The sequence below is a fragment of the Aplysia californica genome, unplaced genomic scaffold (assembly GCF_000002075.1).
Source record: "Aplysia californica isolate F4 #8 unplaced genomic scaffold, AplCal3.0 scaffold00001, whole genome shotgun sequence".
Lineage (NCBI taxonomy): Eukaryota > Metazoa > Mollusca > Gastropoda > Aplysiida > Aplysiidae > Aplysia > Aplysia californica.
The window spans coordinates 2,018,397-2,032,010 of record NW_004797271.1 but is presented as its reverse complement, the minus strand read 5'-3'; the positions used below and the strand labels follow the sequence as shown (position 1 = coordinate 2,032,010).

Genomic DNA, 13,614 nt, shown 5'->3' with positions numbered 1-13,614 from the left:
AATTTAACGCCCACACGATAAACAGCCCAGCAATTGACTCTGTCACGGAGACTGTCAGCGCCAGCTACAGAATTCTACTAGGCTAGAATTCTGTGGCGCCGACGCATAATTTTAAAGCCTACAGGCTATAGCCCTGCTATATTAGACTTGGGGGATGGGTTGGGGGAGGTTTGAGGGCTAGAATGGGGTGATAGTGATGGTAAATAAACCTTCTTTTGCAAAAAGAAAATGAGGAATTATTTCTTAAGTCCAATATTTAAGTTTAGGATAATTTGTAAACACAAATGACAATGTCGCAGTTTTTACAAAGAAGCACCATTAAATAAAATAAATAAATAAATAAATAACATTAAAGTAGCACTACCAGTTCTTCGTTTTTCAAACTAGCGACTTTAGATAGAATGTTTCATACAACTTTTTAAAGTAAGATATTTCGGCAATACTGCAATAATAATAATATGACAAGCACACAAAATGAATTTTGCTTTCAGATCAGCTCAATAGCATAAGAAGATGGCAAAATGGAATTGGAGCCCAACTCTTGGTAGCTCAAGTCTTTTGTCGATTATTTTCTCTAAACTGAATAGAAGTATATATATAATCGTGGCGTTGGTGGCTAGTGTTAGCTCGGATTGGTAATCCTGGGGTTGACGGTTCAGGGGTTCGAATATCGAGCCTCGGTCCCGACGTTGTGTCTTTAGGAAAGGCACTTTACACGAACTTTCCCCTCTTCACCCTCGTACATGTGGGAATAGGTATCCGGCAATAGACAGCGGAAGATCTTGTCAGTATGTTATAGTGTTTTTATGCCTATATTTGGCCGCTTGCATTGTATGCTTTCCAGGAAGTTATGAGATTGCTTCAGAATGCTCACAGGTCTGCTGGGGTAACAGTATAGATTGTGAAACGAATATATAGAGCTTAGTGTTGAGAGGGGATTAATTCCGCTATTTATTATTATTAGTGGGAAACCCTCGACTATATTGACCGGTTAACTAGTGGCCTAAAAGTGTGATATGTGGCAGGGAACCTTTTGAGAAAGAAAGTTTATAATATAATGCAGAAGAAGCCAGCAAGAGGCAAGAAAATCAAGGTAGTCAAATTCTGACATCAACCCAAGCCCATTAACAGACCATGGTAGTTTCGTGTGACAGCTGGTAAGACTATAACTTCTCTAGTGATCATTCTTGGATGTTAAAGGTCATCAAGATCATACATGAAGGGCGCCTATTATTAACGGAAAAGAAGCAGTGACCATTGTTTGGTCACTGACATGCAAATATTTTCCTATCAATCTAGATTTCGATGTGTATTTCAGAACTTGAGAAATCGGGCATTAGCTGATTTCTTTGCTTTCAATTATCTGTGCTAGGAATAGAGACGCAAGAGAGTATAGAGGCCAAAATACACAAAAATTATTTTAAAAAGTCGCTTCAAAATGTGTTTGCAAACTTCTGACACCCTTTTATCCTTTAAAAAAAAACAACAACAACCCGAACAATTAAATCTCATTTTTTATGTCTTCTATTATCATTGCTATTCCCCCCCCCCCCCCCTTTTTTTTTTTTTTTTTTTTTTTTCTTTTCTTTCCCCCCCCCCCCCCTTTATTAATTTTCTGTTGGACTGTCAAGATGACCAATGACAAAGAAGAAGGGTTAAAAAAACTAAAAAACACCGTACAATACCGGAAGAGGAAGAGAAGCACAGTGTTTTTTTTTACCCCCCAGAGAAAACGAGGTTCACGTAGTTACTCATGTAATCAGTAATGATAAAAATATGAGAACTCTAGATCTAGAATGAACAGTACCTCCAAACTCTTTTATTTCTGTACCTAAGAATTCAAACGCTTGGAACGTAAGGAATCATGCTACTTTTAGTTGTTTCACCATATTGATATGATCTTTGTTGTTTCGAGAGTGACGTTGGTATTTGCAGTCGATTGCGGACGATCCCTCTCACGTCAACTCTGGCTGACAGTCTAGAATCTAGACTGGGCTCACATATATTCACAACATTGTAATTGTTGATGTCATGTCAGATGAGCACTCAGATTTCATTCACTCATTTAGGCAACTAGATCTAGATCTAGACTTCTAGGTACGTCTACTGAGAATTTTAGAACGAATTTTAGGTGTTCTTTTTGTTTGTTTTACGAACAAGTTACACAGGTTTGATTGAACCCCGCCTCAACTACTGCTGTCTGGTCCTGGTCTGTCTCTGACTGAGAGCTGTTTATAATTTCGAAGTGACTATTCGGACTCGGACTCTAGTCCGAATAGACCAAAATTATATTCAGACTCTGAATTGAGTCCATCATGACGTCCCTTCCGACTTCCGACCCTTGTTCCTAAATATTTCCAGCGTTTAGATCTAGATCTATTATGAAAATATTTTTGATTAATCCACAATAGAGACGTGATCGTTAATATCCAGTTACTAGAGATATCTAAACTGGTTGGCCCTCCCTGGATCATAAGTTTGAGCAGAACAACTATGTTGAGTTGACCTTACCAGGGGCAAAGTTATTAGGAAATGAGACTACTACGCGTAGCGAAATGCACTCTCGGCTTGCTGTGGGAAGAGGTGTTGGGAAGAGGCCACGGCTGTCCATTTTGTGAGATGTGATTAAAAAAATAATAATTACAGAAAAACTATAACACACAACAAAATGAAATTCAATACTTGTAAAGACAAATGGTGGTGGAAGTAATGATGCTGTAGTGGTGGTGGAAAGACCATGAGTTGTCGGTTACCGTGTACTTAGACACTGCCATTGGGTAGATCTAATTAATCATGAGAGTGCGATCTTTTGACTTTTGACACAATTACACAGTCCTTGTAGGCAATTCTAGTTCTAATTCTGGTTTTACGTTAAATCCCCAGACGACGGTTATTTTATGTAACCTCCTTGCACTCACAAGACTCATTTAGAAGCTGAGTCCAAATAAATAAAACATTTTTTTCAGACCCGAGTCCGAATAGATAAAACTCATATTCGGACTCGAGTCTGAATAGATAAAAATTATATTCGGACTCGAGTCCGAATAGATAAAAATTATATTCGGACTCGAGTCCGAATAGCGCCGGCCTTATAATTTCACAGCGGTTTCTGCCTAAACGCGTGCCATACAAAGGCATGCTCTGCTCAAATGCACTCTTTTGTCATATGAATTTTGTTTTCCAATTGGTGTGACTATTTGGACCCGAGCAACCTTGGCCCCCATAGGCCATAGAGACCCATAGGGTCATTTCCGATAGAGATTAGTTTTCAGCACCCTCCAACGCCGAATGCGCATTTCCTAGTCACAGCAATGTATGCAAACTGCAAAGATGCATTTGTCTAAAAAGAAAGAGAAGCGCATCATTCTAAAAAATAAAATCAAATCCGCAATGTATGTTACTCTAGCATTCATGCTAATTAGCAATACCACACGCCGACAGTGCGATAACGAAGTAGACTCGCCCCAGCCAGGGGTAACCTTGGGAACATGCTTTTTTATAGCATTGTTCTTTGCGTCAGCCCCATGTATACATCATTACTCGGGGGAAAAATTGAGGCATTCGGTGAAGAAAAATTTTTTGCGATATCCTCTACGACAGCCGAGATATTGTCGAAGAAAGAGGATTGGTCGGTAGAGAAGCCCAAACCCGCCGAATGGCACTGGGGTTTTCCGATTCTCCTTATTCGGAAAGGTGCGGAACCATCTATAAATATTATTCAAATGTCCCCAAATTTGGCAACCAATGAGAAAAAAGATGGATCTAGCCTCCGCAGATTGCAGTTTTATTTGAGCTGGAAACAAGAAAGTTACAAGGTCTTTTCTTTGAGGATATTGTTTAAAAAAATGTGTGGTCGATTAAATTTGCGGATGCTCCTGCATCATCTCAGACAGGCTGAACTTTATAATGTAAAACTATTTTGTGAAATTATCCGTAATACAATAGCATTTTGAAAAAATTTAATGTCTATGTCCTTCCTGTCTTTCGAGTGGCCCAAAAGCCAGAAAAGGAAACACTGCCGCACACGGGATATGCTTGCTGCGAGACGTGTAAGCTTGCCGCCATCTTACTGTGACGTCACGGCTGCCTTTAACTCACTTGCGACTGGGCCCTTTCACCAGTCACAAGCGTTGAAGACTGGTGTTTTTGGGGGTATTTCAATAAATCACCACAACTCTCAGAATTACCCTATTGTAATCATTTTTTGACACAGTAAAGTAACATTCAAGCTTAATCTAATACAAAAAACTAAAGTTGTCTTAGTCTAATACTTTAATTTGTATGATTTTTTAAAAATTGGCATGAATTTGATTTTCCGAAAAATTTCCAGAGACGTGACAAGTAGAATGAAATTCACTGCAACAACAAAAATAAAAGTTCAAAGTGTTCTGGTTTGATTTGTATACATGTGCGAGTGTTTGGTGAAAATATAAAAGCTGGTCTGTGCATTGATTCAGACCCATACACTGAATTACATGAGACAGATGTACGGCACAACGTTGTGATTTCGTTGCGCGAAAAACAACACCAGTACTAGTGCTAGATCTAGCCCTAGAACTACGACTCGGGCCGTGTTCGGGTACATATCCAGGATCCTAACTATTAGACACATCATATTCTGAGACACTAGAACTAGTAAAACGCACAGAAGTATAGAAAACGGCGAAATTATGTGATTCTTGTTCATGCGACTTCTTCGACCGTTACTACGACGCGACTGTCGGATTACTATCAACTGTATAGAAAAAAACAAAACGCGAGTTCTGGTCTGTTCAACCCCAGTTGGGGTCACTGTCCTTCGCCTTCAATAACTTAAAAACTACCGGCCCCAGAGATACGAAACGAAGTCTAAGTAGCTCAGGCTTGGCCAAACAAGGGTACGAGGCGGGTCTCGCGATCCGTGCGTGATATGTAGAGCGGAAAAAAAATTCCAAAGTTGGTCACGCAGGGCTTGTGAGACCCGTCGCGAGCGTCGCGGCGGGGGTCACGCAACTGTTGTGTGACCCGTCTGAAGTGAGTTAAAGCGTAGCCGCTGATGGGACAGATTTTTTGATGGGCCTGAATACCGCGGATATATACATATATATATGGACTTCAAGATAACTGCATGTTTTGTTCTCCTAGTACAGTAGAACCTGCCATGTCAGCCACCTCTATAAGAGTAGACAGCCACCTGCACAACTGGCCACTTTCCATTTCCCCCCTTGCGTTTTTTCTATACAATTTAACTGTGTAAAACGGGCACCTGTCCAATGCGGCAGTGGCCTCCTTATTTTAGCACACAACCCCTATAACACCAAACAATAATACCTGTCTTAGATGAACACCTTAATGACTCCGTTACGTTTTGTCATAAATCATGCATTTGCCCCTGGCATCGTGGGTGAGCCGTCATAATCCATTTCCCTGTAGTTATTGTTAGGTAGTCCCTCCAACCGATCATGTTGCGTAGGCCCCTCCCATAGGTAACACTTTTGCTGCAGATGAGGGAAGCGTTATCAGCACGTCTCGCTCATAACCCATAAGCCCCTCCCAGAACTCATACTCAAATCGTAAGTGAGAGGAGTGGTCACTGTTTACCCAGTCTGTAACAAAGTAACAATGGACGTCAACATGAACTTGTGACAGAAGCGTCGCTCGTTCTTCGAGTGGTGGCAACCCGTGTGCGTTTGCTTTACCATAGCACTCGGTCCTCGTTTGTACTGTCCCCGTTGTTTTATACAAGAAAAATTCTGAAATTATGCAAACTGAGCCCAAAAATGTGAAATTATGCGATTCTGTTAATTTTAACAAAGAATGATAAAGGAAAATAATCAGAAATTATGCAAAAAATGATCAAATTTTGCTAAATTATGCGGGGTGCATAAAACCATGGGGACAGTTTGTATGACAATTTCATTATTGTCACCGTTGCACAAAAGCAACAACAATAGAAAAAAAAGAAAAGAAAACCCAGCTAAAACAAAGCTAAAACAACGACAACAACAATGCGGCTACCTTCGGTTGGGACCTCAGAAAGGAATGGTTCTCTATTTTCTTCATCTTGATCAGTCCCGCCTAAGACGGCCACCTGTTCTCCTTGACAATGGGTGTACTTGGCTGCATATCTTCTTGGCTAAAATACTAGATCTATGTAATTGTAGTTATAATTTGAATGTAATCAATTTTAGTTTTTTACAAAAATAGTTTAAATTACAAGTTATTGTAAAAATTTCGTAAAGAAACTGAGCTTGATATTATATTTATTAACATGTTGGTTTCCCATTCTCTGAGCTATTACAGGTTACAATTTGGTTAATTAATTATACGCATTACATTCAATTGAGTGCATAATAAGCGAAACATTAAAGCCTTATTTGTCACATTTTTAAATTCATCTCTTTGCAAACACAGATTTTTATACTTCCACATGTAACGCAATAGTATTATTAAGCCATATATATATATATTTGCATATTTTTCTATAATTATGTATATTTAATCATTTGCTTTTAATTAACAAAGTATTGAGATTACAACTTTAATTCTTACGTTTTCTATTTTGTTGCCCCAAAAAAGCTAAATTCACCAATTTTCAGCTCATTTCATTTCATTCATAAAAAGGAAAGTTATGTAACTTAGTATACTGTTGGTTTTCAATATTCTGGTGCTGTTTGCCCTTTTTTATTCCTCTCTATTGGAATTTTCTCCAAAAGCTTTTTAAATTATTTATAGACAGATTTTGAAAAAGTAAAAAGCATTTTACTTCTGGATTATTGGTCATTGTATCTGTGTTGTTTAAAGGTTAGTAGTACACATCTTTTAAAAAGCTGTGGTATTGCTTTGCTATAGGACAAGGACACGCGTGTCCGAATATACACGAGAGCTTTATATAGGACACATCATCGTGTCCCAATAGACGCATTTTCTAATCTAGTTTAAATGTATAAATGCACTACATCCTTCAAACACACGCTACAATTCACAAAACATGCTAACATTAAGCTAACATGCAGTAAAGCTTGGCAAAGGGACATTTTTTTGCTACAAGACTACACAGCTTGCATTATAAGACTAGTTTAGACAACCGGATATTTGGTGAGACAGAACAAATAGAATGATGGAGAGCATTAACCCACCCTACTGTCCACGGACTCAACAGGTCTAGGACTGGCTAGGCAAGCAAGGGCCTTTTTGTGATGTCTTTTGATTGGTCACTTGAAATGTGTTTTAGAGAGAAAGTTTTTTAAACTTGCGTTTGGGTGGCTGCAATGTTTAGGTAGTTATATAGGCCCCTATGAATGATATGCAATAAGCCTGAATGCTGAGAATACTGGATAAATGTAGGCCTATTGGATTAAAGATTAGAAAGTTAAGTGATCAGCTGTGCACTGAAGAAAAGTCTCTCAGAATGTCCGATGGCATCCGTACGTTCATAAATCAATTTGCAAAAGATGACAGGCAGTTGGGAGTAGTCGCTTGGAAAGCTGTGTTGTTCAGCACTCTTCCCTATGGCTGTCACCATCTTACTGAATCTGTTCCCACTTGTTGTTTGTTATTGCACATCAGTACAGGGAGTCAGTCTTTCTCTAGTCATACCCATGATTAATGAGTCCTAAGAAGAGGATTCTCGTGGTGTAGAGTTTAAGGTGTTTGCCTCTCTTTCAATAGGTCCCGGGTTCGATTCCGGATAGCAACGGAAAATTAACTTCTCTAAAATTTTCTCCTTTCACACTTCCTTTCCTGCTCTCTAACAATGTTCTGTTGTCTGCTTTCGTCTCTATTTTCATTCCCCCACCCTGTCCCCTCCTTTGCCCCCCTCCTCTAGGCTCCTGACTCTTTCTGCAGCCTTTCTTATTTCTACTGATTCTCCTTGGCTCCTTCTTACAGCTGTCTTTCTGCCATACTCCTGATATTATAGTAGAAGGTACGATCAAACACCTAGCCTTCTCGGATAAGGGTGAAATATCTCTGAGGTTCCATGTGCAAGTTGCGCATGTTAAAGATCCCTTGGTGGTCCAAAATCGATAAGAGTAGGCTACCGACGCCACCTAGGCAAAATTCAAAATTTCCTACCAAGTGGAAATATTTAATAAGACTTAACCCCCCCCCCCCCAAAAAAAAAAAAGAAAAGAAAAGAAAAGGTGAGCCCTATGAAACTGTCATGCTTTGTCAATTTATCAATGAAAGCGCTTTGTCAATTTATCAATGAAAGCGACTTCTCCCTCAAGGGAGGTCACTGAAATATTGAAATGAGATGGTTGTGTTCCTTTACCCCCTTTACACAAGTTTGTATAAATGCACACACCTTGTAAATGCACTCTTATAATATTAGTCCTCTCGAGCGCTGTGTGTTATAATTTAGGCGGAAACCTGGAGTCTACCGAAAGATGAAATTAAAGCCACCTGTCCATGAAAATAACCTGTAACAAATGACCACTTTCCACTTCACCCTTGCCTTTTTAAATATTATGACACTGTCCAAGAGCCACTTTTTTCCTCAACAAAGCAGTGGGTGGCTGTCTTGGACAATTTTTACTGTTTTAAACTATCTTAAATATATAGCTGTAGTCATCACACTATTGGCAGTTTATTGGTGGGTGCTCTGGTGTGCATATCGATCATCCTAGTCTCTCGTTCTCCTTTTTTGTCTTTGTTACTCTCCACACTAAATTGGCATTACAGAGATGAAAGGTAGACCTTGTTTCCTTGGCTAAGTACCTCCACAAAAATACACTACAGGAGATAAAAGTCTCAACATGTTGAGAGGGCTGGATGGTGGTAAAAAAAGAGGTATGATTGTGTATATGATGAAAAGTGTTCAGAGAAAAGAAACTGATAAGCTGTAGACTAAAAATGAGAGGAATTTTACAGATAGTCTGTAAGTGCCATGTTTTACGGGTGTGGTTTATGTAAATTTTAGCTTGAAAGTTCCAATGTTTATTTACTTGGGCAGAGGAAGCCGCTTCTGGTGAATTTGCTTAGTAGGGAAGGGCTAAAGATATCATCATGCATGACTTCTCTTTTTTTATTATTGTAAGTGCCTGGGAAGTCTTTACTAGAAAGCTGATAACATTTTTTTTTCTTCTCCTGATCGATTGTATACGTTTTGATATTTGGTATGGAGAAAGATTGGATTTAAAGAACAGTCTTTTCCATATCACATGAAATCTGTTTATTTATACTAAATTGTTTTGTTTTTTTGTTTCAGAGGTTTACAGAGGCTGAAATTGAGAACAAAAACAGCCATAAAGATGGCGTTTGTTTTCCATGTTGAGTTTGGTATGAATGAGACACCTCTCACGCAGGCTCTGGAACAAGGAGACTTTGCTGTTGCTGAAAGAATTATCGTAGACTGCCCTAACGCCACATATCTTGATGATGGTGAGCTGCGCTTTACATCAGATGTTTTCCATGTATTTGTTTAAGGTCGCTTGGAAAGCAGTTTCGACCTCTTTTTGTACTGGACACACTTTCACTTTCGGGAATTCAAGCAGCTGCATAACAAGGAAAGTGTTAGATTGGAACCCACACGGTAAAAGGTCAAGGGGAAGACCACGTGGAACCTGGAGAAGAGTCACGGAAATGGACGTACAGAAAAGGGGGAAGACATAGAGTGACAGCAAGCGACTCGCCTAGGATAGGGAAAGGTGGAAAGTGTTTATTCATGGCCTACATCCTGATCCAGGGTGAAAAAGGCAATGATGATGACCTCTGTTTAGGGATTTCAAATTATGTTTTTGCCATGTGTCTCCTCAAAGTCAAGGAATTTTGGATTTCTTATTTTCGAAAACTATGTCTTGAAGTTTCCAGCTTAAATTAAGAAGATAAAAAAAATTCAATGAATTTGTTACAGTTAGTTACAGCTGTACAGGTGACAAGCTGCAAAAGAAAATGTGCGCTAATAACATTACATATGGTATAAAACTGAGTGACAAGTCATTGTGAGGGGGCTTTCGTGGTCTAGATGTTAAGGTGTTTGCCTCTCATTCAACAGGTTCTTCTCTAAAAAATTTCTCTTTTCACTTTCACGTCCTTCCCTGCGCTCTAACAATGTTCTGACGTGTGCTTTCATCTCCACTTTCTGCCCCGACAGACTCACTTCCTTTGCCCCCTCCTATGGGCTCCTGACTCTTTCTGCAGCCTTTCTACCACTACTCCTTGGCTCCCTACTGCTGTCTTTCAGCCACACCCCTGATCTTATGGCAGGTAAGATCTACAACTAGCCTTCTTAGATAAGAGCCAAAAATCTTGGAGGTTCCTTTGGCAAGTTGCGCACTCTAAAAACCCTTTGGTGGTCCAAAATCGATAAGTGTAGGCTTTGGCTGTCACCCGGGCAAAATTAAAAATCTTCTACAAACGGTAAATGTTTAATGTTGCCCATGTGCTCATGTGGTCGCTTAATAAAGGTAAAGTTTTGCCCCTTGGTCAGTTTCTTTAAAAGACAAGGAGAGTTTTCTCTTTTACCCGAACAAATTATATGAAACCAAACTTCTCCTATAGGTAGAGCAATGCCCACTTTTGATGTAAGTCAACATTTCTGGAAACCTCCGAAATCTGGGTTAGCCGGCTTGTCATTAAAAGCGACCATATGACCTATGCAGTTATGAGTGTGGTAAGACACTTATTTTAAAAAAGTCATTGTGAGTTACAATAACAATAGTAGTCACAATGCTAGATGAACTCAACAAGAGCTGTTTGAAATGAGAAATTGGCATCAATTGCAAGTGAACATTCCTTTGACCTGCAAGTGTGGGGTAATCTTTTGCTTCTCTTGCCCATGCCTGAGCTCAGGGAGTAAGTTGGAGTAATTTGACAATAATCACTGCCACAGTTCGTCTTTTGTACAAAGTTTGTTTGCCTTGACTTTACATTCACAAATTATTCTTAATTCAAATAAGCATGAACATTGAGTACTGATGAATTTACTTTAGCAGACCCAGAAAAGTTATGTTACTTCTCCACAGGTTGTTACCAGCGCACCCCTTTGTACATCTGTCTGTGTGGTGTTGATGAGTACCACCAGAAAGTTGCCGTTCGGAACCTCTACCTGGCACAGCTGCTGATTGAAAGGGGGGCAAATGTTAATCACAGGGTACCAGTGGTAAGATCTTCTGAAAGTTTCTCCATACTATTCTTGAGCTGGGTAGTTATATAAGATAAATTACCTTTTTTTTCCCCCTTGTAGTGAAATTTGGGATACAATGGCAAACATTCATACATATATAATCAGTAATCTAATAGTGTTCCATGACCTCTTTAACTCATTCGCTACGTATTATTTTCGGCCTGTAGACGAATTTTTTTCGGGAGGGCGAAATGAGATGATGACTAGTGCGCAGTTCACAGGTCTTGGGGGCCATGAATTCAAATAAATATCAACATATTATATACCAACATTTTCAGTATGGTTTGTAGAATACATCTGTATTGTTTATTTGAGTATTTTTCAACTTTGGTTCCTGTAAGAGGCGATTATGCAACACAATTGTGATTGGCTGCTGATAAAATTTGAAAACAAAAAACTTATAATCTCAGTTGAAACTCAAAAAATATGTTTGCACCTAGTCAAATTATACATCAAAATATCCGTAACTGTATATAGAACAGGAAAATATTGAAAAATGAGCAGTTATTTACATACATTCCATAATATTTGTCCATTTGGATCATAACCTCCGATATTGAAAAAAAAAATTTTTTAAAATAATTTTGAAAAAAGGATCCCAAACAGAAAAAAACACTCGTATCTTATATGGAATTATTCAGAATTGCATTTGGAATAAACCTATACATGTCTTGGATGGTACTTTTTGAGTAAATTCACCAAAAAGTAGTGATTTTGGGGAGAAAAAAAAATATTTTGACTATTTAGATCTAGGCCTAGATCTAGCACTGAAAAATATTGATTTCTCAATTACAGTGCACTGGCAATTTGAGTCCAGTAGTATCAATATTATAAGAAGAGTCCTACACTTCTTTAGTGAGCAAAATAATGATACATTTTGTTGTGTAAAAGTACAAAGACTGGTGTCTGGCTATAATTTGGGCTTCACGATAAAACAATGTCGCATAAACTTCGAAATCGTGTTTCAAAACTGAATCAAAACTTCAGATTTTCGGTGGAAACGCTTGACCCGGAAGTCAACTTTATATTATGACCTTTATTTTAACATGGATATGTGGATTGGAATAGAAACCAAGCTAAAATTGAACGTCGGTTCTCGAGCCGCCGGGGGCGGCTAAGCATACTGACGGCACTCTAGCCGCGCCGCCCCCCACGGCTCGGCGTAGCGAATGAGTTAATAATGAGATGAGACCCCTCACAGAAAACATGATGATGGATGTTTGTAGTTCTTTGGGATTTGCTTGTATGGTAGGTGTTGCAGCGTTCATCATGATAACTCTGGGCAGATATCACCATCTATTTTCAGGAGCTGTGATTTCAGTAACTGTAACATCAGCAGAAAAGTTGCATGTTTCATATATTCTGTTCCCAGATTTTGATTGGTACCTTTTTTGTTTGAACTACTCTTTTAAGTGATTCTCCAGAATATTAATGTCTAACAACCTTATCCAAGATTAAGTATATGTAGTATATGTAACTAACATCTGGCACCCACAAAACCAGAATAAAAAAAGAAAAAAAAAGAGGTTTTGTAGTTTCTCTGAGTGAGACATAAATTGGAAAAAAATGTCTGTACTAGTTTTGTCCCTCAAAGATGTTGTTTGCTATGGTTTACTACGGTCTGCTACCTCTCTTCTTTCTTCTGTGGTATGTGCTCATGTTGCTACTAATAAAGCTACTCCAGACCAATTGCACCTGCAGATTTTCTGCTTTCTGTATCTTCTCCTTAAACTTTATTATTTGACTCATGGTTTTTTTTCTAGGAAAGTAAAGAGATTTGATGAGGCTCAACTGTTTAGTATTTTTTTTTTTTAAAGTTCATTTTTTTTCTGAAAGAGAATGGAAGACATTTTCATGACCTAGAATTCACCTGTTCTCTTCTGAAGACAAACTTTGGCTCGGAGTATATGAGTCCTGGCAAATCGTGCCTTGAGCTGTTGATCGACTTCTACATTGACCTCAGTCGCCAGTCAGCTTTGGACCAGGCGGAACCTCCATGGTAAAGACTTACTGTTGTGTGGCGTATTCTTTTTAAAAAAGCTTACTACTCTTGTGCTGTGGGTTTTTTAAGATGATAGATTGATTAACTCCTTATTTTCAGTAGCGTCTTGGGACCTTCCTGTACACCCACTTCGACGACATATTAGTTTTCGACAATTGCTGAAAACAGGTCTCTTTTACTGGAGTTTTTTCATTAGATGAAGAACTATCAAAATAGGTTCATTTGCTTTGATTTAATGATCAATTTAGTGAGGTATATGTCACTTTGTGGCAGGGTTGGGTTGATTTAAATCAGTTGATTTTTAAAATTTAAATCAACTTGATTTTTTAAATAAAAATCAGTGATTTAAATCACTTTAAAATTTTTTTATTTTTATTCAGTTTTTACATATTTGAACATTCAGAATTCCCTTCCTTGGTTTCATAAAACAGATATAAGGTTAAGTAGACTAATATAATCATGCTTAAAAGTCTGCTTTCCCCCCTGTCACTGTAAAATAATACAG

The 13,614-nt window shown here is 38.5% G+C and overlaps 1 protein-coding gene across 2 annotated transcripts in view; it reads left to right on the top strand.

Annotated features, from left to right (window-relative positions):
* The first annotated feature begins 1,677 nt into the window (after positions 1–1,677).
* LOC101858747 overlaps positions 1,678–13,614 on the top strand; it is a 34,146-nt gene continuing 22,209 nt past the window's right edge. The window contains exons 1-4 of one of the 2 annotated variants that reach the window (XM_005088829.2): positions 1,678–1,854; positions 9,191–9,363; positions 10,947–11,083; positions 12,994–13,106. In XM_005088829.2, the coding sequence (XP_005088886.1) occupies positions 9,234–9,363; positions 10,947–11,083; positions 12,994–13,106 (380 nt within the window). In that variant the 5' untranslated portion in view covers positions 1,678–1,854; positions 9,191–9,233. Of the gene's footprint in view, positions 1,855–2,011; positions 2,098–9,190; positions 9,364–10,946; positions 11,084–12,993; positions 13,107–13,614 lie in introns of those variants that run through there. The other variant, XM_005088830.3, reaches the window with a different exon arrangement.